The sequence below is a fragment of the Heterodontus francisci genome, chromosome 19 (genome assembly GCF_036365525.1).
Source record: "Heterodontus francisci isolate sHetFra1 chromosome 19, sHetFra1.hap1, whole genome shotgun sequence".
NCBI lineage: Eukaryota > Metazoa > Chordata > Chondrichthyes > Heterodontiformes > Heterodontidae > Heterodontus > Heterodontus francisci.
In genome coordinates this window covers 93677072-93698671 of record NC_090389.1, presented here as the reverse complement: position 1 = coordinate 93698671, position 21600 = coordinate 93677072, and the positions used below count along the sequence as shown (strand labels likewise).

Here is a 21600-nt window from a genome sequence, read left to right as displayed (position 1 = left end):
TAGAGAGAGTGGGGAGCAGAGAGAGAGAGAGAGTGGGGAGCAGAGAGAGAGAGAGAGAGAGTGGGGAGCAGAGAGAGAGAGAGAGTGGGGAGCAGAGAGAGTGAGAGAGAGAGGGGGAGCAGAGAGTGTGAGAGAGAGAGGGGGGAGCAGAGAGAGTGGGTGGGAGCAGCGAGAGGGAGAGTGGGGAGCAGAGAGGGGAGCAGAGGGAGAGGGAGAGGGGGAGGAGAGGGAGAGGGGGAGCAGAGAGAGAGAGAGAGAGAAGGGGGGTGAACAGAGAGAGAGACGAGGAGGAAGAGAGAGTGTGGTAGTAAACCTTTTCCTCCTGACCTCCAGGTGAAGGCGCTGAAGTCGGGATGGAGATTCCACCGGATGTCCACCAAGTCGCGGGAGCTGATCAGTTCCCTCAACCTCTCCACCGACGCTTGGCTGTGCTGGGGACTGGAGCCATCCCTCACTTCGAGGGTACAGTTAAAACCCTCCTCCCGCCCCCCCCCCCCCCCCCCAGGGTGATGCGCTCGCCGCTATCGATGGAGCTCAAGAGAGCGGACACTTCTTCAATGAAGCACGCTTGCAACTTGCTGGGCCTGGGTGCATACACGTTCACAAAGTGGTGCGGCACTCTACCGCGGCGAACGACGAGGTGGAGCTAGCGGCCCGGCACAAGCTCCTGACCCTCAAGATCTCTCGCTGAAAAGTCTTGGCCAGCAAGATATCGGGGTGAGGTTACTCGTGTAGACCCCACCCTGCCACTCCAGGATCCGAGTGGCTTCATCTCTGGGAATGGTGTGTGTTTCCTACAGAAAGCTCTTCACATACCTCCCTTCACTGAGGGCTGAGAGATTGTGAAATCTGCGGAGAGACCTCCCGCTGCCGTTGAGGCTGTTTATGGTTATCGTCATTTCAAAAGTACATAGAAACTCATTACCATCACCTCACCGCGAGCAGGGAGCGGAAGTGCCCCTGGCCTTCCACTCCCCAGCAACCCACTGCGGAACACTTTAAACCGGCACCTCTCAACCAGTTTCACGCCTACACCTTCCCCACCTTTTTGAGGGCGGCACGGACGGACTGGATAATTAGCGCCAGATTCGACCATTGGCCGAGGGACAGCTGAACTTTATTGCGGCAAACTCTGCATGCCGCGAGGAAGTCCCGTAGTTCCGCCATGGGGATGAGAGGAGACTCGGTTGGAGGCACGAGGGAGTTCACCGCATGTCTGGCGATGGATTCAAGACCATCCTCCGTGCCCCACATAGGGTCCCTATTGTCCTCTGGGTCGACCCCACCAGTGGCCGATCCACCCACCGCACACTGTGGGGCAGCCGTCTCGGCCACGCCAGCTGGTCCTGCCTCCGTCACGATCCCACCCCCAGGATCGATGTCGGAGGAGTCCTCTCTGGGTTCTTGAATGGAACCTGAGCCCGTGGGCACTAGAGGTTCAGGACCCCCCTCCACCTCCGTCCCCAGGCCAATGAGCGGCCCAGGGGAGACAGTAGTTCCCGACTCCGGAAAATCCAGCCAGATCCAGGACCAGAGGCAGAGAGAGGAGGCCATCTGCTGCCTCGCCAGCACCCACAGACCCAGCAGATGGGGAGTTACACATCCCGGGCAGCAACATCAGGCTGCTGGGAGGGTTGACCCTCATAGGTCTTGCCCCCACCCAGGACACCCGACCCAGTGGCAGATGGAATATTTTCACCTGGTGGGTTCACAGGGTCCCCCACCATGGGCGGGCCCTCCACCTCAGGAGGGACAGAGGGTACATGCCCAGGGTTCGAGGCCCTCATGGTGCTGGTGGCGGGGGGAGCCCAAGGATCTGCACCAGGAGATGGGCCCTGGAACTCACTGCCCTCGTCTCCTCTTATCTCGGGAGGGGCACAGAGACTCAGAGACCTCCATCTCAGCAGATGCCTCTGCTTCTCCCTCCTCACCCCCTTGCCCAGGTTTCTTGGGCCCAAGCTCAGCTGCAGGGCAGGTGGGCTTCCCTGGATCAGCCGTAGGGCTGAGTTTAGCTGTGGGGCAGGTGGGCTTCCCTGGATCAGCCGTTGGGCTGAGTTCAGGTTCAGGACTCTTTTCCGTATCCAGGGGGCGCGCCTTCAGGTGTTTTGTTTTGTGCCGCACCTTCCACCCGGACGGGTCCCCACCTCCCCACCGGAGGCCGTGAAGACCATAGCCTCTGGAACTGCCTGAGTGGCGTCTGTTGCAGGTATTGGGGGAGTGGGAGGAGGTGCAGCGGCGCCACCCTGGGCTGCCGAGGTAGAGTTGGCGGCCAGGAGATTGGGGCAGTTCTTGCAAACGTGTCCCATCCCCTTGCAGGCATGGCACCACGCCCTGTCAGAGCTCCAGAAGGCGCGGTAGGCCATCCCCTGGAACCTCCACTTTGAGGTGGCCCTCCAAAACCTCCTCCCACGCCAGCTGTATAAAGAGCTGGCGGTGGAAGGAGTAGACATGCCGGAGGATGTTCTCCCGAAGACCGAGCAGGATTGGGGTGACCCTCGACCTTACCTCCCCCAGATGGTGCAGATGGGGAAGGAGCAGCTCACTGGGAACGAAGAGCGGGATGTTTGATATCATCCGCTGCACAGTGGCCCCCAGAGGGTCCACTGGCAGGTAGGTTCTCCCCCTCCCCCCCACCACAGTGAGCCCCTTACTCAGAGCCAGGGACATCGCCCACTCAGTCTTCAGGAAGAACATAGCCTTCCCGTACATCTTCGAGGCTGCAACAATGGCTGAGGGGCTGGCAACCTCGGCCATTGCCTTTACGCAGGCCTCAATGGACATGTTGGGGTGGGGATAGCTCTTCAATCCATGGCTGGATGTTATTAATTTAAAGGGTGATGAGACCACATGGGCAGCCACAGAGACTGCAGCTGCATAGGTAGTAGAAGGGTCCCGCCATTGGTGATGAAGGGCTTGCCAGGGGTCTAAGAGCTTAAACCTACCCCGAATTGTAGGCTTGCAAATCAAACCAAATGAAAGATTCACAAGAGATACTGAAAAAAAAAACAGGTTAGAAAGTGGCAGGGTATAGAGGAGAGGGAAAGACAGACTGTAATGGATGACTTGCTCTCAGGAGGTGGTGCACACAGCACACTTAAAACAGTCTTTGCCAGCACTCTTGGTCTTCTGTTTAGGGGAGGCGTCTTCACCTGGGTCAGCTGAAGATGCCCAAGCTGTATCTATCGCTTTCCGTCTCTTTAGCCAGGCAGCTTCAGCTGACTCCAGGCTAGGCAATTGGGGTAGGGAGGGAGCTTCCCTGGGTGCTTGTTGCAGCAGAACAGATCCCTGTAGAATTGGCAGCCCCACCCTTCTTGTTCCGGCCACTTGTTCCTCCCCCAGCAGTCCAAAGCAAAGCAAACTTCTGGTGTTCAGCACCCACCTCCAAACAAAGCCTTGTTTCCAACAAAGTCTCTTTCTTCACTGTAAAAGTGATTGTTATTGAAGCGTTCCCTCTGCTCAGTGTAGCTCCTCTCTCCACCTCTGCAACCTCCAACTGCTGCCAGTACTGTCAGCTAAGGTTCGTTGCTGCAATCATCAGTCAGCACCTACAATCGATCAACAGCCGACCCTGTTTTTTTTTTAGGCAGCAGATAACCCAGTGCTGTATTTGTCCTGGGAATGTTTGATGGGGACAGTGTAGAGGGAGCTTTACTCTGCATCTAACCCCGTGTTGTACCTGTCCTGGGAGTGTTTGATGGGGACAGTGTAGAGGGAGCTTTACTCTGCATCTAACCCCGTGTTATAGAACATAGAACATAGAAAATACAGCACAGAACAGGCCCTTCGGCCCACGATGTTGTGCCGATCCTTTGTCCTCTGTCAAGGACAATTTAATCTATACCCCATCATTCTCCTTTATCCATATACCTATCTAAAAGCCGTTTGAAAGTCCCTAAAGTTTCTGACTCAACAACTTCCCCAGGCAAGGCATTCCATGCCCCGACCACTCTCTGGGTAAAGAACCTTCCCCTGACATCCCCCTTATATCTCCCACCCTTCACCTTAAATTTATGACCCCTTGTAACGCTTTGCTCCACCCGGGGAAAAAGTTTCTGACTGTCTACCCTATCCACTCCCCTGATCATCTTATAAACCTCTATCATGTCACCCCTCATCCTTCTCCGTTCTAATGAGAAGAGGCCTAGAATGTTCAGCCTTTCCTCGTAAGACTTATTCTCCATTCCAGGCAACATCCTGGTAAATCTCCTCTGCACCCTCTCCAAGGCTTCCACATCCTTCCTAAAATGAGGCGACCAGAACTGCACACAGTACTCCAAATGAGGCCTTACCAAGGTCCTGTACAGCTGCATCATCACCTCACGGCTCTTAAATTCAATCCCTCTGCTAATGAACGCTAACACCCCATATGCCTTCTTCACAGCCCTATCCACTTGAGTTGCAACTTTCAACGATCTATGCACATAGACCCCAAGGTCTCTCTGCTCCTCCACATGCCCAAGAACCCTACCGTTAACCCAGTATTTTGCATTCGTGTTTGTCCTTCCAAAATGGACGACCTCACACTTTTCAGGGTTAAACTCCATCTGCCACTTTTCAGCCCAGCACTGCAACCTATCCAAGTCCCTTTGCAGACGACAATAGCCCTCCTCGGTATCCACAACTCCACCAACCTTTGTATCATCTGCAAATTTACTGACCCACCCTTCGACTTCCTCATCCAAGTCGTTAATAAAAATCACAAACAGGAGAGGACCCAGAACTGATCCCTGTGGCACGCCACTGGTAACTGGGCTCCAGGCTGAGTATTTACCATCTAAGACCACTCTCTGCCTTCTATCAGTTAGCCAATTCTTAATCCAACTGGCCACATTCCCCACTATCCCATGCCTCCTGACTTTCTCCATAAGTCTACCATGGGGGACCTTATCAAATGCCTTACTAAAATCCATGTACACCACATCCACTGGTTTACCCTCATCCACTTGCTTGGTCACCTGCTCAAAGAATTCAATCAGGCTTGTAACAGTGTTGTACCTGTCCTGGGAGTGTTTGATGGGGACAGTGTAGAGGGAGCTTTACTCTGCATCTAACCCTGTGTTGTACCTGTCCTGGGAGTGTTTGATGGGGACAGTGTAGAGGGAGCTTTACTCTGCATCTAAGCACATGCTGTACCTGTCCTGGGAGTGTTTGATGGGGGACAGTGTAGAGGGAGCTTTACTCTGTATCTAACCCCGTTTTTTTTTTTTTTTTTCCTTTTTTTTGCTGGCAGGAAGTGCTCCAAATTGACCAGCCAATCCCCGTGCTGTACCTGTCCTGGGAGTGTTTGATGGGGACAGTGTAGAGGGAGCATTACTCTGTATCTAACCCCGTTTTTTTTTTTTTTCTTTTTTTTTCAGGTGACCTTTATACCCCAGGCCCCTTTTATATTTTTCACATCGAGGGGGCCTTTATCCCTCAGGCCCCCTTTATGTACATATTTACAGTTTTAAAATAACTTTATTAAAACAGATAAATAAACAAAAAAAAACTCAAATTAAAATGCCATTCTCGGCATCGACGATGCACTCCAGTCCCTGCGGTGCCCACCGGTCGCGGAAGGCCTCAAGCGTACCGGCGGACACCGCATGCTCCTTTTCCAGGGACACCCGGGCGCGAACGTAACCGCGGAAGAGGGGCAGGCAATCGGGGAGGACGGAACCCCCGACGGCCCGCAACCTGGACCTGTGAATTGCCACCTTGGCCAGGCCCAGGAGCAGACCCACGAGGAGATCCTCCTCCCGGCCCGAGCCCCTCCGCACCGGGTGCCCAAAGATCAGGAGCGTGGGACTGAAGTGCAGCCAGAATTTGAGGAGCAGCCCCTTCAGATACTCAAATAGGGGCTGCAACCTCGCACACTCCGTATAAATGTGGAACACGGACTCGTCCAGGCCGCAGAAAGTACAGCTGGCCTGGGAGTCCGTGAACCTACTTAAAAGCCTATTGCACGGGACTGCTCTGTGCAGCACCCTCCACCCCAGGTCCCCGATGTAAAGGGGGAAGACACCCGCGTAAAGAGACCTCCATCGGGGTTTCCCCTCGCCGCCAGATGGCAACGCGGACCGCCAGGGCGTGTCCGGCCGGCTGACGAGGGCGAGGAAGTGGAGAGTGTGCAGGAGCAGCCCGTACAGGAAACCCCTCCGCGCCGATTGGAATGTCACGGAGGGCATTTCCGAGAGGCGGCTCGGGTTGTGCGGGACCGGCTCCCGAGGAGGGTTTCGGGGCCTGGGTCCGATGAGCAGTTCCGGCCGAGCGGGGGTCAGCTCAGCCGGGATCGCTCCGCACTCCCGAGCCCCCTCGCCACCCGCAGTGAGGGGCGTCCCGGGGGTTTCGGCTACTCCTCCGCCCGCCGGACCGTCCCTGGAGTCGGCCGCCCGGACAGCCGAGGCGCTCTCCTCCGCCGGCGGGGGAGCGCCCTGACTGGAGGCGACCATGTTCCAGACTCGGAAAAGATCCCGGTAAAAGACAGGCAACTCCCTCAGAGAGGCGCGGCTAACGGACTCCACCGGGAGCTGCGTGTCGTCTTGAAGGCAGTGACACTGGCGGAAAAAATACGACGCCAGCGCACACCATCTGGGAGGACGCTCGACGTACAGGTATCTCTGCAGGGTCCGAAGGCGGAGAGTCGCAGCCTGGGTGCGGACGCACACCAGCGACTGACCGCCCTCCTCGATCGGGAGACTCAGGACCGCGGCAGAGACCCAGTGTTTCCTCTTGCCCCAGAAGAAATCGACGAGTTTCTTCTGGATCTTGGTGGCAAATACAGGGGGCGGGGCCAAAGTGACCAACCGGTACCACAGCATGGAGGCCACCAGTTGGTTTATGACCAACGCTCGGCCCCTGTAGGAAAGCACTCGGAGCAGTCCTGTCCAGCGCCCCAGCCGAGCGGTGACTTTCGCCTCCAACTCCTGCCAGTTTGCCGGCCAGGCTTCCTCAGCGGGGCTAAGGTGGACTCCCAGATAGAGGAGGTGCGTGGTGCTCCACGCAAAAGGTGTCATCTCCTCCGGCAGGGAGTCCACCCGCCACTGACCAACCAGGAGTCCGGAACATTTCTCCCAATTGATCCTCGCGGAGGACGCGGCAGAAAAGGTCTGCTGGCAGTCGCGCATCCTCCGCAAGTCAACGGGATCTGTGATTGCGAGGAGCACGTCGTCGGCGTAAGCCGAGAGGACGACCTGCATGGCCGGCTCGCGCAGAGCCAATCCCGTCAACCTCCTGCGAAGCAGGCACAGGAAGGGCTCCACGCAGATGGTATACAATTGGCCGGACATGGGGCACCCCTGACACACTCCTCTCCCAAATCGAAGGGGCGCCGTCAAGGACCCGTTAACTTTGACTAGACACTCTGCGGCGGCGTATAAAAGTCGGACCCGGGCCACGAAATGCGGCCCGAGTCCGAAAGCGCGCAGAGTCCCGAAAAGGTAATCGTGATCCACCCTGTCGAACGCCTTCTCCTGATCGAGGGAGAGAAAGGCGACCGACTGACCAGTCCTCTGGGAAAGATGGATCAGGTCCCGGACCAGGTGGATGTTGTCCTGGATGGACCGGCCCGGGACCGTGTAGGACTGGTCGGGGTGGATCATGTGGGCCAGCACGGAGCCCAGGCGGGTAGACATAGCCCGGGCAAAGATCTTATAATCCGTGCTGAGGAGGGAGACCGGACGCCAGTTTTTAAGCAGGCGGAGATCGCCCCTCTTCGGCAGCAGGACGATGACCGCCCTGCGCCACGAGAGGGGCATCTCCCCGGTCGCCAGGCTTTCCCCCAGGACCCGCGCGTAATCGTCCCCCAGGACGTCCCAGAACGCCCTGAGGAACTCCACGGTCAACCCATCCAGCCCTGGGGATTTGCCCCTCGAGAGCTGGTGGAGGGCGCCAGTCAGCTCCGCCAACGTGAGCGGAGCCTCCAATCCTTCGGCGCCCTCCGGGCTGACCTGCGGCAGGTCCTCCCACAAAACTCTGCGCGCATCCTCGCTGGATGGATCCGGAGAGAACAACGCACTGTAATACGTCCGGACCAGGAGGCCCATTCCCTCCGGATCCGTGATGGAGGATCCGTCGTCGGCCAGCAGCTCGACGAGCTGCTTACGGACCCCCCGCCATTTTTCCAGCGAGTAGAAGAAGGGTGAGGCGCGGTCCAAATCTTCCAGGATCTGGATCCGCGACCTCACGTACGCGCCTCGGGACCCTATGAGCTGCAGGTTCCTCAGCGCGCCCTTCTCTTTGTACGCCTGCCACAGGGCCGGGTCCGCGACGGCATGACCGAGGCGGGATTCCAAGTCGAGCACCTCCCTCTCAAGGCGCCCGACCTCGGCTTCCCGCCTCTTGGTCGACCCCTTCGCGTACTCCTGACAGAAGACGCGGATGTGAGTCTTGCCCACATCCCACCATAGCCTCAAGGTGGGGAAGCCCCCCTGCTTCCTTCTCCAGTCGGCCCAGAATCGACAGAACGAGTCCCGAAATCGCACGTCCTCCAGCAGCCGGTTGTTAAAGTGCCAGTACGCAGACCCCGCCCGCGTGCGGAGCGGAGTGAACTCCGCCCACACCAGGCGGTGGTCCGAGCACGGCACCAGCCGCATGGAGGCCGCCGAGACACGGGAGACGTACGCCTGCGAAATGTAGAGGCGGTCGATTCGCGACCCCCCTCCTCCAGACCTCCACGTGAAGGCGCTGGAGTCGGGATGGAGATTCCGCCAGACGTCCACCAAGTTAAGGGAGCTGATCAGTCCCCTCAACTTCTCCACCGACGCTTGGCCGCGCTGGGGACCGGAGCGATCCCCCACCTCGAGGGTGCAGTTAAAATCCCCCCCGAGGATGATGCACTCGCCGCTATCGATGGAGCTCAAGAGAGCGGACACTTCTTCAAAGAAGCGCGCTTGCAAAGCGCCGGGCCTGGGCGCGTACACGTTCACAAAGTGGAGCGGCACGCTACCCAGGCGAACGGCGAGGTGGAGCAAGCGGCCCGGCACTAGCTCCTTGACCCCCAAGATCTCCGGCTGAAAAGTCGGGGCCAACAAGATAGCCACCCCACTAGAAATAGGGGTGAGGTGACTCATGTAGACCCCACCCTGCCACTCCAGGAGCCAGGTGGCTTCGTCTCCCGGAACGGTGTGGGTTTCCTGCAGAAAGCTCACCGCGTATCTCCCTTCCCTAAGGACTGAGAGATTGTGAAATCTGCGGTGAGCCCCTCTGCTGCCGTTGATGTTGAGGCTGGCTATGGTTATCTTCATGTCAAAGGTACGTAAAACCCGTCACCAACAGCTCACTGTGAGGAGGGAGTGGAAGTGCACCTGGCCCTCCACTCCCCCAGCAACCCATTGAGGAACACATTAAAACGGCGCCTCTTAACCAGTTTCACGTCCGCGCGCTTGCCCGCTATCTTAAGGGCGGCACGGACGGACTGGATGATCAGCGCCAGATTCGACCAACGGTCGAGGGCCAGCTGAACTTTATTGCGGCAACCTCTGCAAGCCGTGAGGAAATCCCGGAGTTCCGCCGTGGGGATGAGAGGAGATTCGGTGGGAGGCACGAGGGACTCCACCACCTCACTGGCGATGGAATCAAGATCATCCTCCGTGCCCCGCACCGAATCCCCATCCTCCTCCGGGTCGTCACCGCCAGCGGCCGACACATCCACCACACACTGTGGGGCGGACGTCCCGGCCGCGCCAGCTGGTCCCGCCTCCGTCACGATCCCACCCCCAGGATCGATGGCGGAGGAGTCCTCTCTGGGTTCTATTGTGAAACTGGAGCCTGTAGGCACCAGCGGTTCAGGACCCCCCTCCACCTCCATCCCCAGGCCAATGACTGGTCCAGGGGAGACAGAAGTTCCGGACTCCGGGAAACCAGCCGGAGCCGAGACTGGAGGCGGCGAGAGGAGGCCATCTCCCGCTCCGCCAGCACCCACAGGCCCAGCAGATGGGGCAGCATTCTCAGTTATAACTGGGTCGGGTGTCTCCTGGTTGGTGGTGGACTCCGGCTGGGAGGCCCGACCCTCTGGGGCCTCGCCCTCCCCTTCATTCAGGACACCCGACCCAGTAGCAGTGGCGGAATGGGCGGTTTCCCCAGGCTCCCCCACCACAAGCAGGGCCCCACTTACTCCTTCAGGAGGGGCCTCACGTACCGGGGCCATCCCCTCCCCTCCATCCTGAGGAATAGGGAGCACCTGCCCGGACTTTGCAGCCTTGGTGGTGGCGGTAGGGGGCACCTGAGGACCAGAAACAGGAGGCAGCTCCCCTCCAACAGATGGGCCCTGCACCTCAGGGCCCTGTGTTATTTCTGTGGAGGGGTGCCTTCTCCTCTTTTTCGCACTTGGGCGCGGAGACTCAGAGACCTCCATGTCATCAGAGGCCTCCGCCTCCGCACCCTTTTTTCCTTTTTTAGTCACCCTGGGCCTGAGCCCAGCCCTGGGACAGGTGGATTCCATGGGAATGGGCTTTGGGCTGAGCTCAGGCTCGGGTTGAGTCAAAGTGTCCAGGGGACGCGCCTCACGATGTTTCTTTTTTCCCCGCGTCTTCCTTCAGCTCGGACGGACGCTCCCCTCCCCGCCAGAGGCTGTGAAAACCACAGCCTCCGGAACCGACTGAGCGGTGTCTGTTGGATGTGCGGGGGGAGTGGGAGGAGGTGCTGTGGAACCACTCTGGGCCGCCGAGGTGGAGCTGGCGGCCGGGAGGTTGGGGCAGTTCTTCCGAACATGCCCCACCCCCTTGCAGACGTGGCACCGCGCCCCGTCCGAGGTCCAAAAGACGCGGTAGGCCGTCCCCTGGAACTCCACATTAAATTGACCCTCCGTGTCCTCCTCCCGCGCCAGCTGCATAAATAACTGGCGGCGGAAGGAGTAGACATGTTGGAGGCTGTGCTCCCGAAGACCAAGCCGGACTGGGGTGATCCCCGACCTCACCTCCCCCAGATGGTGCAGGTGGGGGAGGAGGAGCTCACTGGGAATGAAGGGTGGGACGTTGGACAACATTATCCGATGCGCAGTGGCCCCCAGAGGGTCCACTGGCAGGAAGGTCCCCCCCACAGTGAGCCCTTTACTCAGGGCCAGGGACACCGCCCGCTCGGTCTTCAAAAAGAACACAGCCTTGTCATACATCTTTGAGGCCGCAACAATGGCCGAGGGGCCGACAACCACGGCCATTGCCTTAACGCAGGCCTCAATAGACATGTTGGGGTGGGGATAGCTCTTCACCCCATGGCTGCATGTCAATAATTTAAAGGGTGACGGGGCCACGTGGGCAGCCACAGAAGCTGCAGCTGCGTAGGTAGTAGAGGGCCCCGCCACCGGTGATGAAGGGCTTGCCATGGGTCCAAGAGCTAAACCCACCCCAAATTGTGGACTTGCACACCAAATATCAGCGATTTAACTGAAAATATTGAATGTGTAGTACAGACAAACAAACAAACAACAGATTAGTGGAGAGGCTGAGGTAATAGAGGAGAGGCAAAGGCAGGCTGGAAGGGATGACTTGCTTTCTGGAGGTGGTGCTCACAGTACACTTAAAACAGTCTTTGAAGTTGGTCTTCCGGTCTTCTGGTTGGGGGAGTCGTCTTCACCTGGGTCAGCTGAAGCTGCCCAGGCACTATCTATCCCCTTCCGTCTGTTTAGCTGGGCAGCTTCAGCTGACCCAGGCTTGGCAATTGGGGTGGGGAGGGAGCTTTCCTGTGTGCTTTTGCAGCAGCACAGATTCCTGTTGAATTGGCAGCCCCACCCCTTGTTGTTCCAGCCACTTGTTCCTCCCCCAACAGTCCAAAGTAAATTACTGGTGTTCAGCACCCACCTCCAGACAAAGCCTTGTTTCCAACAAAAAAAGAATGTCACTTTCTTCTCTTTTAAAGGTGATTGTTGTTGGAGTTTTCCTTTGCTTGTTTGTAGAAGCTCTCCCTTGCTCAGTGTAGCTCCTCTCTCCACCTCTGCAACCTCCAACTGCCACCAGCACGGTCAGCTGCACCTCGTTGATGCACTCAGGCTCCCAAATCAGTGGGCAGCCAATCCCAGTGCTGTACCTGTCCTGGGAGTGTTTGATGGGGGACAGTGTAGAGGGAGCTTTACTCTGCATCTAACCCCGTGCTGTACCTGTCCTGGGAGTGTTTGATGGGGACAGTGTAGAGGGAGCTTTACTCTGCATCTAAGCCCGTGCTGTACCTGTCCTGGGAGTGTTTGATGGGGACAGTGTAGAGGGAGCTTTACTCTGCATCTAAGCCCGTGCTGTACCTGTCCTGGGAGTGTTTGATGGGGACAGTGTAGAGGGAGCTTTACTCTGCATCTAACCCAGTGCTGTACTTGTCCTGGGAGTGTTTGATGGGGACAGTGTAGAGGGAGCTTTACTCTGCATCTAACCCCGTGCTGTACCTGTCCTGGGAGTGTTTGATGGGGACAGTATAGAGGGAGCTTTACTCTGCATCTAAGCCCGTGTTGTACCTGTCCTGGGAGTGTTTGATGGGGACAGTGTAGAGGGAGCTTTACTCTGTATCTAACCCAGTGCTGTACTTGTCCTGGGAGTGTTTGATGGGGACAGTGTAGAGGGAGCTTTACTCTGCATCTAACCCCGTGTTGTACCTGTCCTGGGAGTGTTTGATGGGGACAGTGTAGAGGGAGCTTTACTCTGTATCTAACCCCGTACTGTACCTGTCCTGGGGAGTGTTTGATGGGGACAGTGTAGAGGGAGCTTTACTCTGTATCTAACCCCCGTGCTGTACCTGTCCTGGGAGTGTTTGATGGGGACAGTGTAGAGGGAGCTTTACTCTGTATCTAACCCATCCCCTTATCTCAATTCTCAGACACCTCAACACCTTTCACCATAGGATGGATTGCTTTTGAGGTTTAGGTGCTGATTGTTTTCGAGGCAAATGTGACAGAGAATTGTACATAGCAAGATCCCAAGCAGCAAGCAGATGTATGGGCAGTTCCTCTGCTATTGGATGAGGGAGGAATGTTGACCAAGACTCCAGGAAATCTTATCTTCCAAATGTGTCCTGCAGTCTTCAACATCCACCTGAACAGTACTGAGATTAGCAAGTCATCCAAAAGCCTGCCCCTCCAACCGGCCAGCTCTCCCTCACCACTGCCCCTCCAACCGGCCAGCTCTCCCTCACCACTGCCCCTCCGACAGTGCGGTCCTCCCTCGCCACTGCCCCTCCGACAGTGCGGTCCTCCCTCGCCGCTGCCCCTCCGACAGTGCGGTCCTCCCTCGCCGCTGCCCCTCCGACAGTGCGGTCCTCCCTCGCCGCTGCCCCTCCGACAGTGCGGTCCTCCCTCGCCGCTGCCCCTCCGACAGTGCGGTCCTCCCTCGCCGCTGCCCCTCCGACAGTGCGGTCCTCCCTCGCCGCTGCCCCTCCGACAGTGCGGTCCTCCCTCGCCGCTGCCCCTCCGACAGTGCGGTCCTCCCTCGCCGCTGCCCCTCCGACAGTGCGGTCCTCCCTCGCCGCTGCCCCTCCGACAGTGCGGTCCTCCCTCGCCGCTGCCCCTCCGACAGTGCGGTCCTCCCTCGCCGCTGCCCCTCCGACAGTGCGGTCCTCCCTCGCCGCTGCCCCTCCGACAGTGCGGTCCTCCCTCGCCGCTGCCCCTCCGACAGTGCGGTCCTCCCTCGCCGCTGCCCCTCCGACAGTGCGGTCCTCCCTCGCCGCTGCCCCTCCGACAGTGCGGTCCTCCCTCGCCGCTGCCCCTCCGACAGTGCGGTCCTCCCTCGCCGCTGCCCCTCCGACAGTGCGGTCCTCCCTCGCCGCTGCCCCTCCGACAGTGCGGTCCTCCCTCGCCGCTGCCCCTCCGACAGTGCGGTCCTCCCTCGCCGCTGCCCCTCCGACAGTGCGGTCCTCCCTCGCCACTGCCTCTCCGACCAGGCGACCCTCCCCCCAGCACTGCCTCTTCGACAGGGCAGCCCTCCCTCATTCGTGCCTCTCCAACTGGGCGGCCCTCCCCCCAGCACTGCCCCGCACTGTCAGCCTGGATCATAGGCTTGTCTCTGGGAGTGGGCCTCGAGCACACTACTTTCTGACTCGGAGTTGGGAGTATTAAAATGTGACTGAGTAGAGAGAGCACGGTTCCTCACACTGTGGTCTCAAGCAGCCTGTGCAGCAGTTGTCCATTATCTGGTCCCTGGGTCTGTGTGTGTGAGGGTAAGTTAAAATATTCATTGGTGTCTCTCTCTCTCTCTCTCTCCACAGCTGGACCTGCAGCCCCAGGGGAAGGTGCTGATGGCTGTGCAGCTGTTCCTGGAGGATTCGGGTAAGATTTTTGTAGGAATCCATTGCTCGGTGTGAAGAATCCCCTTCAATTGTTCCTTTCCCCGCTCCAGTCTCATGAGGAAGAATTTACCTTCTGGGAAAGGAGCGGACCTGTGGGAAGAACACAGAGCGGGGAGCGGATAAATAGAGCACGAGGATCGCAACCTAGAGCACTTACCTGCCGGGAGAGGAGCGGACCTGTGGGAAGAACACAGAGTGAGGAGCGGATAAATAGAGCCCGAGGATTGTGGCCTAGAGCAACTTACCTGCCGGGAGAGGAGCGGACCTGCGTGAAGAACACGGAATGGGGAGCTGATAGATACAGCCCGAGGATTGTGGCCTAGAGCACTTACCTTCCGGGAGAGCAACGAAGAGGAGTCCAGGCGCACCGGAGTTTGAAAACAAAGTGAACAGTGACGTCACAGGAAAGCAGCAAGGTGATTGATTGGTGAGTAACTGCTGTTTGGGAATAATCTCTAAATAGCTGGGTTAGTACACTACTGTTAGGGTGTGCGTGTAAATAGCTTAATAATAAGCAACAAGTGAGTAGCTGGTATTTTTTTGAGTAAGGTTTAGTTTAACTCATAAACTGTATTGTTTTTAAGTAGGATTTATCAGTACTAGTAAGGTTTTATTAATTATAAGTAGTTGTAGCATTGGTAAGATTTCTTTTTTTAGCAGTAGCAAAGGGTCAACTAATAAATAAAGGAATGGTAGGGTTGCTTCAACCTTGAGAATGCACCTCCTGTGCTATGTGGGAGCTCCAGGGTGCTTCCCGTATCCTGGAGAACCATTTGTGCAGAACATATCGTCAATTGAAGCAGCTTGAGCTCTGGGTTTTGGAACTTGGGAAGTTGCTAATGACACTGTGCTGCATTCATGAGGATGAGCTACGTGGATAGCACATTTATAGATGTGGTCACCCCACAGCTTAAGAGTATGCAGGGAGGGAGGGAATGGGTGATCACCAGACAGTCAAAAAGAATCAGGAAGGTAGTGCAGGAGATCCCTGAGTGCATCTCACTCTCCAACAGGTATTCAGTTCTGAATACTGAGGAAAGTGATGCTTCACCTGGAGAGTGCAGCCAGAGCCAAGTCCATGGCACCAAGGGTGGCTCAGCTACACAGGGAGGTACAGGGAAGACTGGAAGAGCCATAGTGTTCTATTGCTGAAAGATGGAATTAGATTGGGTGGCTAGGTTTCGGCCGGCACAGACACGAATGGCCTCCTGTGCTGTAATTTTTCTATGGTTCTATAGTGATAGGTGATTCAATAGTCAGGGGAATAGACAGGTGTTTCTGTGGCCGCAGATGTGAATCCAGGATGGTGTGTTGCCTCCCTGGTGCTAGGGTCAAGGATGTCACTGAGTGGCTGCAGAGCATCCAGAAGGGTGAGGGTGAACAGCCAGCAGTCATGGTCCACACCGGAACCAACGACATAGGTAGAAAGAGAGATGAGGTCTTGCAGTCAGAATTTAGGGAGCTAGATAAGAAATTAGCAAGCAGGACCTCAAAAGTAGTAATCTCCGATTACTGCCAGTGCCACACGCAAGTGAGTAAAGAAATAGAAGGATAAGACAGATGAATGTGTGGCTGGAAAGTTTATGCAGGAGGGAGGGCTTCAGATTCCTGGGACATTAGGACGGGCTCTGGGGCAGATAGGACCTGTACAGTCCGGACAGGTTGCACCGAAACAGAGCCGGGACTGAGTTCCTTGCGGGATATTTTGCTAGTGTTGTTGGGGAGGGTTTAAACTAATTTAGCAGGGGGATGGGGACTTGAGGGTAGACTCAGCTGGGACAAAGTCAGAAATTAAAATGGAAGGCAGAAAATTAATGGATGAGTCTGGAAGACAGAAGAAACGAGGGTTAGAAAATTAAAAAAAGAGTTTGGCAGTGCTCAAGGGTATATATTTCAATGCAAGGAGTATAGCAAATAAAGCAGATGAGCTGAGGGCACAGATAGACACGTGGCAGTGTGATATCATATCTATTACAGAAACCTGGCTTAAGGAGGGACAGGAATGGTAGCTCAACGTTCCTGGTTACAGGGTTTTCAGATGCGATAGGAAGTGGGATAAGAAAGGAGGGGGAGTGGCAATTTTGGTCAAAGAAACTATTACAGCTGTGAGAGGGATGATATGTTGGAAGGTTCATCAAATGAGGTCATGTGGATTGAGCTAAGGAACAAAAAAGGGGCAGTCACACTGCTGGGAGTGTACTATAGACCCCCAAACAGTCCGAGGGAGATAGAAGAGCAGATATGTAGGCAAATCTCTGAGAAATGCAAGAACAATAGGGCAGTAATAGTAGGGGATTTCAATTACCCCAATATTAACTGGGATAGTTTTAGTGTGAAAGGAATTGAGGAGCAGAATTCTTGAGGTGTATTCAGGAGAACTTTTTTGCCCAGTATGTAGCAAGTCCAACAAGAGAGGGTGCAGTTTTAAACTTAGTTTTAGGAAATGAAGATGGGCAGGTGGAAGGAGTGGCAGTGGGAGAGCATTTTGGTGATAGTGATCATAATTCAGTCAGTTTCAACATAATTATGGAAAAGGGATTAGATAGAACAGGAGTTATAGTTCTCAATTGGGGCAAGGCCAATTTTACTAAACTGAGGAGTGATTTAGTGAAAGTGAACTGGAAACAGCTACTTGAAGGTAAATCAGTGTCAGAGCAGTGGGAGGCATTGAAAGGGAAGATTCAAGGGGTTCAGGGTAAACATGTTCCCACAGGGAAAAAGGGTGAGGCGGCCAAATCTGGAGCCCCCTGGATGTCAAGGGGCCGACAGAGTAAGATAAGGCAGAAAAGGAAAGCTTATGTCCGACACCGAGAACTCAATACTACAGAAAGCCGAGAGGAGGATAGAAAGTGTAGGGGTGAAATTAGGAAAGAAAGAGAGGGCATGAAAGAATATTAGCAAGCAAATTCAAGGTGAACCCAAAGATATTTTATCAATCAAAGTGATTCTTGACAATGCAGCTGTCAGCTGACGTAATCAGACTGCGCCAATCTGCGCACATGATTGGCTCCTACTCTCTGCGCATGCACTGCGTTCCGCATTGCCATGACTGGTTGGCGCATGCCCAGATTACGTCATTGAGTAACGCGGGGGTGGGGGCCGGGAGCGGGGGTGGGGGGCAGGTGGGGGGGAGCGAGGGTGGGGAGGAGCGGGGAGAGAGCGGGGATGGGGGGTTTGGAGAGAGCCGGGGATGGGGGGTTTGGAGAGAGCCAGGGTGGGTGGATTGGGGAGAGCATGGCCGAAGACCTTGGTGGTGGCAGGTGCGCTCTCCTCCTCCCTCACCCCAGGCCCGCTCGCTCCCCACTCCCATGTCTGCTTGCTCCCCCCATCCCCGGCCCCCTCGCTCTCTCCCTCCCCCCCCCCCCCCCCCCCCCCCTCCCGCTTTCTCCCTCTCCCGGCCCCCTCACTCTCTCCCTCCCCCAGCCCCCTCGCTGTCTCCCTCTGACCATTGTGTGCTGCCATGTGTTTAGGTTGCCATCGTGTGATTATTTGAGCAGCGCCATCTTTATTCCTGGCAGCTACCTGACTTCACAGACTGTGATGTTTTATTGGCACAGGCTGCCTTTATGCATGTGCCACAGTACTGCCACCTAGTGGTAGCGTTGTCAGCAAACCCAGGGCGGCACAGTGGTGCAGTGGTTAGCACCGCAGCCTCACAGCTCCAGGGACCCGGGTTCAATTCTGGGTACTGTCTGTGCGGAGTTTGCAAGTTCTCCCTGTGACCGCGTGGGCTTTCACCGGGTGCTCCGGTTTCCTCCCACAGCCAAAGACTTGCAGGTTAATAGGTAAATTGGCCATTGTAAATTGCCCCTAGTGTAGGTAGGTGGTAGGGAATATGGGATTACTGTAGGGTTAGTATAAATGGGTGGTTGTTGGTTGACACAGACTCGGTGGGCCGAAGGGCCTGTTTGAGTGCTGTATCTCTAAATAAATAAATCTTAAATTAAAAGTTAGAGGATAACTAAGGAGAGAGTAGGGCCATAAAAGACCAAAAAGGTAACCTATGAGTAGGAGCAGAAGATATTGGTATGGTTCTTCATGAATACTTTGTGTCTGTCTTCACAAAAGAGGGGGACGATGCAGATATTGTAGTTAAGGAGGAAGAGTGCGAAGTATTGGATGTGATCGACATAGGGAGAGAGGAAGTATTAATGGGATTAGCATCCTTGAAAGTTGATAAATCACCAGGGCCGGATGAAATGTACCCTAGGCTGTTAAAAGAAGCAAGAGAGGGAATAGCAGAGGGTCTGACCCTCATTTTCCAGTCCTCACTGGATACAGGTGTGGTGCCGGAGGATTGGAGAAATGCTAATGTACCTCTGTTTAAAAAGGGGGCAAAGGATAAACTGAATAATTATAGATCAGTCAGTCTAACCTCAGTAGTGAGCACATTGCTGGAATCTATTCTGAGAGACAGGATAAACTGAGGTCAATGGGAATCAGGGGAAAAACCCTCCACTGGCTGGAGTCATACCCAGCACAGAGGAAGATGGTTGTGGTTGTTGGAGGTCAATCATCTGAGCTCCAGGACATCACTGCAGGAGTTCTTCAGGGTAGTGTCCTAGGCCCAACCATCTTCAGCTGCTTCATCAATGACCTACCTTCAATCATAAGGTCAGAAGTGGGGATGTTCGCTGATGATTGCACAATGTTCAGCACCATTCGTGACTCCTCAGATACTGAAGCAGTCCGTGTAGAAATGCAGCAAGACCTGGACAATATCCAGGCTTGGGCTGATAAGTGGCAAGTAACATTCACGCCACACAAGTGCCAGGCAATGACCATCTCCAGCAAGAGAGAATCTAACCATCTCCCCTCGACATTCAACGGCATTACCATCACTGAATCCCCCACTATCAACATCCTAGGGGTTACCATTGACCAGAAACTGAACTGGAGTAGCCATATAAATACCGTGGCTACAAGAGCAGGTCAAAGGCTAGGAATCCTGAGGCGAGTAACTCACCACCTGACTCCCCAAAGCCTGTCCACCATCTACAAGGCACAAGTCAGGAGTGTGATGGAATACTCTCCACTTGCCTGGATGGGTGCAGCTCCAACAACACTCAAGAAGCTCGACACCATCCAGAACAAAGCAGCCTGCTTGATTGGCACTCCATCTACAAACAATCACTCCCTCCACCACCGACGCACAGTGACAGCAGTGTGTACCATCTACAAGATGCACTGCAGCAACTCACCAAGGCTCCTTGCACAGCACCTTCCAAACCCACAACCTCTACCAACTAGAAGGACAAGGGCAGCAAATACATGGGAACACCACCATCTGCACGTTCCCCCCCAAGTCACACACCATCCTGACTTGGAACTATATCGCCGTTCCTTCACTGTCGCTGGGTCAAAGTCCTGGAACTCCCTTCCTAACAGCACTGTGGGTGTACCTACCCCACATGGACTGCAGCGGTTCAAGAAGGCAGCTCACCACCACCTTCTCAAGTGCAATTAGGGATGGGCAATAAATGCTGGCCTGGCCAGTGACACCCACATCCCATGAATGAATTTTTAAAAACTGTCACTTAGGCACAGGTTAATCAAGGATAGTCAGCATGGATTTGTTAAGGGAAGATCTTGTTTGATCAACTTGATCGAATTTTTTGAAGAAGTAACAAGGAAGATTGATGAGGGTCGTGTAGTTGATGTGGTCTACATGGATTTTAGCAAGGCTTTTGACACCTTACAGTGAGGAGAGAGTGGAAGTGCACCTCGCGTTCCACTCCTTCAGCAACCCATTGAGGAACGCTTTAAACTGGCGCCTCACAACCAGTTTCACTCCTGTACCCTTCCCTTCCTTCTTGAGGGTGGCACGGACGGACCAGATGATCTGCTCCAGATTCGACCACCGGCCGAGGGCCAGCTGAACTTTCTTGCGGGAACCCCTGCATGCAGCAAGGATGTCCTGGAGTTCCGCGGTGAGGAAGACCACTGCCTCACTGCCAATGGATTTAAGATCATCCTCCGTGCCTCACACCGAGTCCCCAACCTCCTCCGGGTTGTCATCGCCAGTGGCTGACACACCTACCAGACACTGTGGGTCGGATGTCCCGGCTGCATCAGCTGGTCCCGTCTCCGCCAGGATCGATGGCAGAGGAGTCCTCTCTGGGTTCCTGTAGGGAACCTGAGCCTATGAGTGCCAGTGGTTCAGGCCCCCCTCCACCTGTGTCCTTAGGCCAGTGAGCGGAAATCCAGCCGGAACCGGAGAGAAGAGGCCATCTCCCACCCGGCCAGCACCCACAGGCCCAGCTGACGCCGCGTTATACAAATTGACCTCTGGGTCGGGTACATCCTGGGCGGCAGCATTAGGCTGCTGGGAGGGTTGACCCTCACAGGTCTTGCCCCCATCTGGGACACCCGACACATCGGCCAAAGGAGAGATTTCTCCCGTGGGGTCCACAGGCTCCCCCACCATAGTTGGGCACTTTCAATCCTCATTGGGAGTTGCTACATTAACGGGGGCTTTCCCCACTCCATCCTGAGGGGCAGAGGGCTGCTGCTTAGGGCTCGAGGCACTGATGGTGCTGGTGGTGGGGGAGCTGGAGGACCCGCACCAGGCAATGGACCCCGCAACTCCTGGCCCTCTTCAGAGGAGGGGCAACTCCTCTTATTCTGGGAGGAGCGCAGAGGCTCAGAGACCTCCATCTTAGTAGAGGTCTCTGCTTCCACCTCAGCACACCCCTGCCCAGAGCCCTTGGGCCCAAGCTCAGCCGTGGGGCAGGTGGGCTCCCCTGGATCAGCCCGAGGGCTGAGCTCAGGCTCCATTCGTTGTTTTGTGTCTGGGGGTGTGCCTTTGGGTGTTTCGACTTGCAGTGCGCCTTCCTTCCACCTGGACAGGTCTTTCCCTCGCCATCAGAGGCCGTAAACACCACCGTTTCTGGAACCGCCTGAGCGGTGACTTTTGCAGGAGTAGGGGGAAGTGCAGCGGTGCCACCCTGGGCCACTGAGGTGGAGTTGGTGGCCAAGAGGTTGGGGCAGTTTGTACGAACATGCCCCACCCCCTTACAGGCATGGTACTACGCCCCGTCTGAGGTCCAGAAGACCCGGTAGGCCGCAACCTGGAATTCCACATTGAAGTCGTGTTCCATGACCGCCTCCCACACCAGCTGCATAAATAACTGGTGGCGGAAAGGAGTAGACATGCTGGAGGCAGTTCTCCCGAAGACCAAGCGGGGCTGGGTTGATCCCCAACCCTCGCCTACCCGAGATGGTGCAAGTGGGGGAGGAGGAGCTCACTGGGATTAAAGGGCGGGACGTTCGATAACAGAATCCACTGCGCAGAGGATCCACTGGCAGGCAAGTCCCAATCACAGTGAGTCCCTTACTCGGGGCCAGGGACATCACCCGCTT

General features: G+C 55.9%; 1 protein-coding gene across 1 annotated transcript in view; it reads left to right on the top strand.

Moving 5' to 3' along the window:
• LOC137380314 (protein kinase C delta type-like) overlaps nucleotides 1–21600 on the top strand; it is a 181449-nt gene that overhangs the window by 104797 nt on the left and 55052 nt on the right. Inside the window, 1 exon segment of the mRNA XM_068052241.1 lies at nucleotides 14158–14218. Coding sequence (XP_067908342.1) covers nucleotides 14158–14218 — 61 coding nt within the window.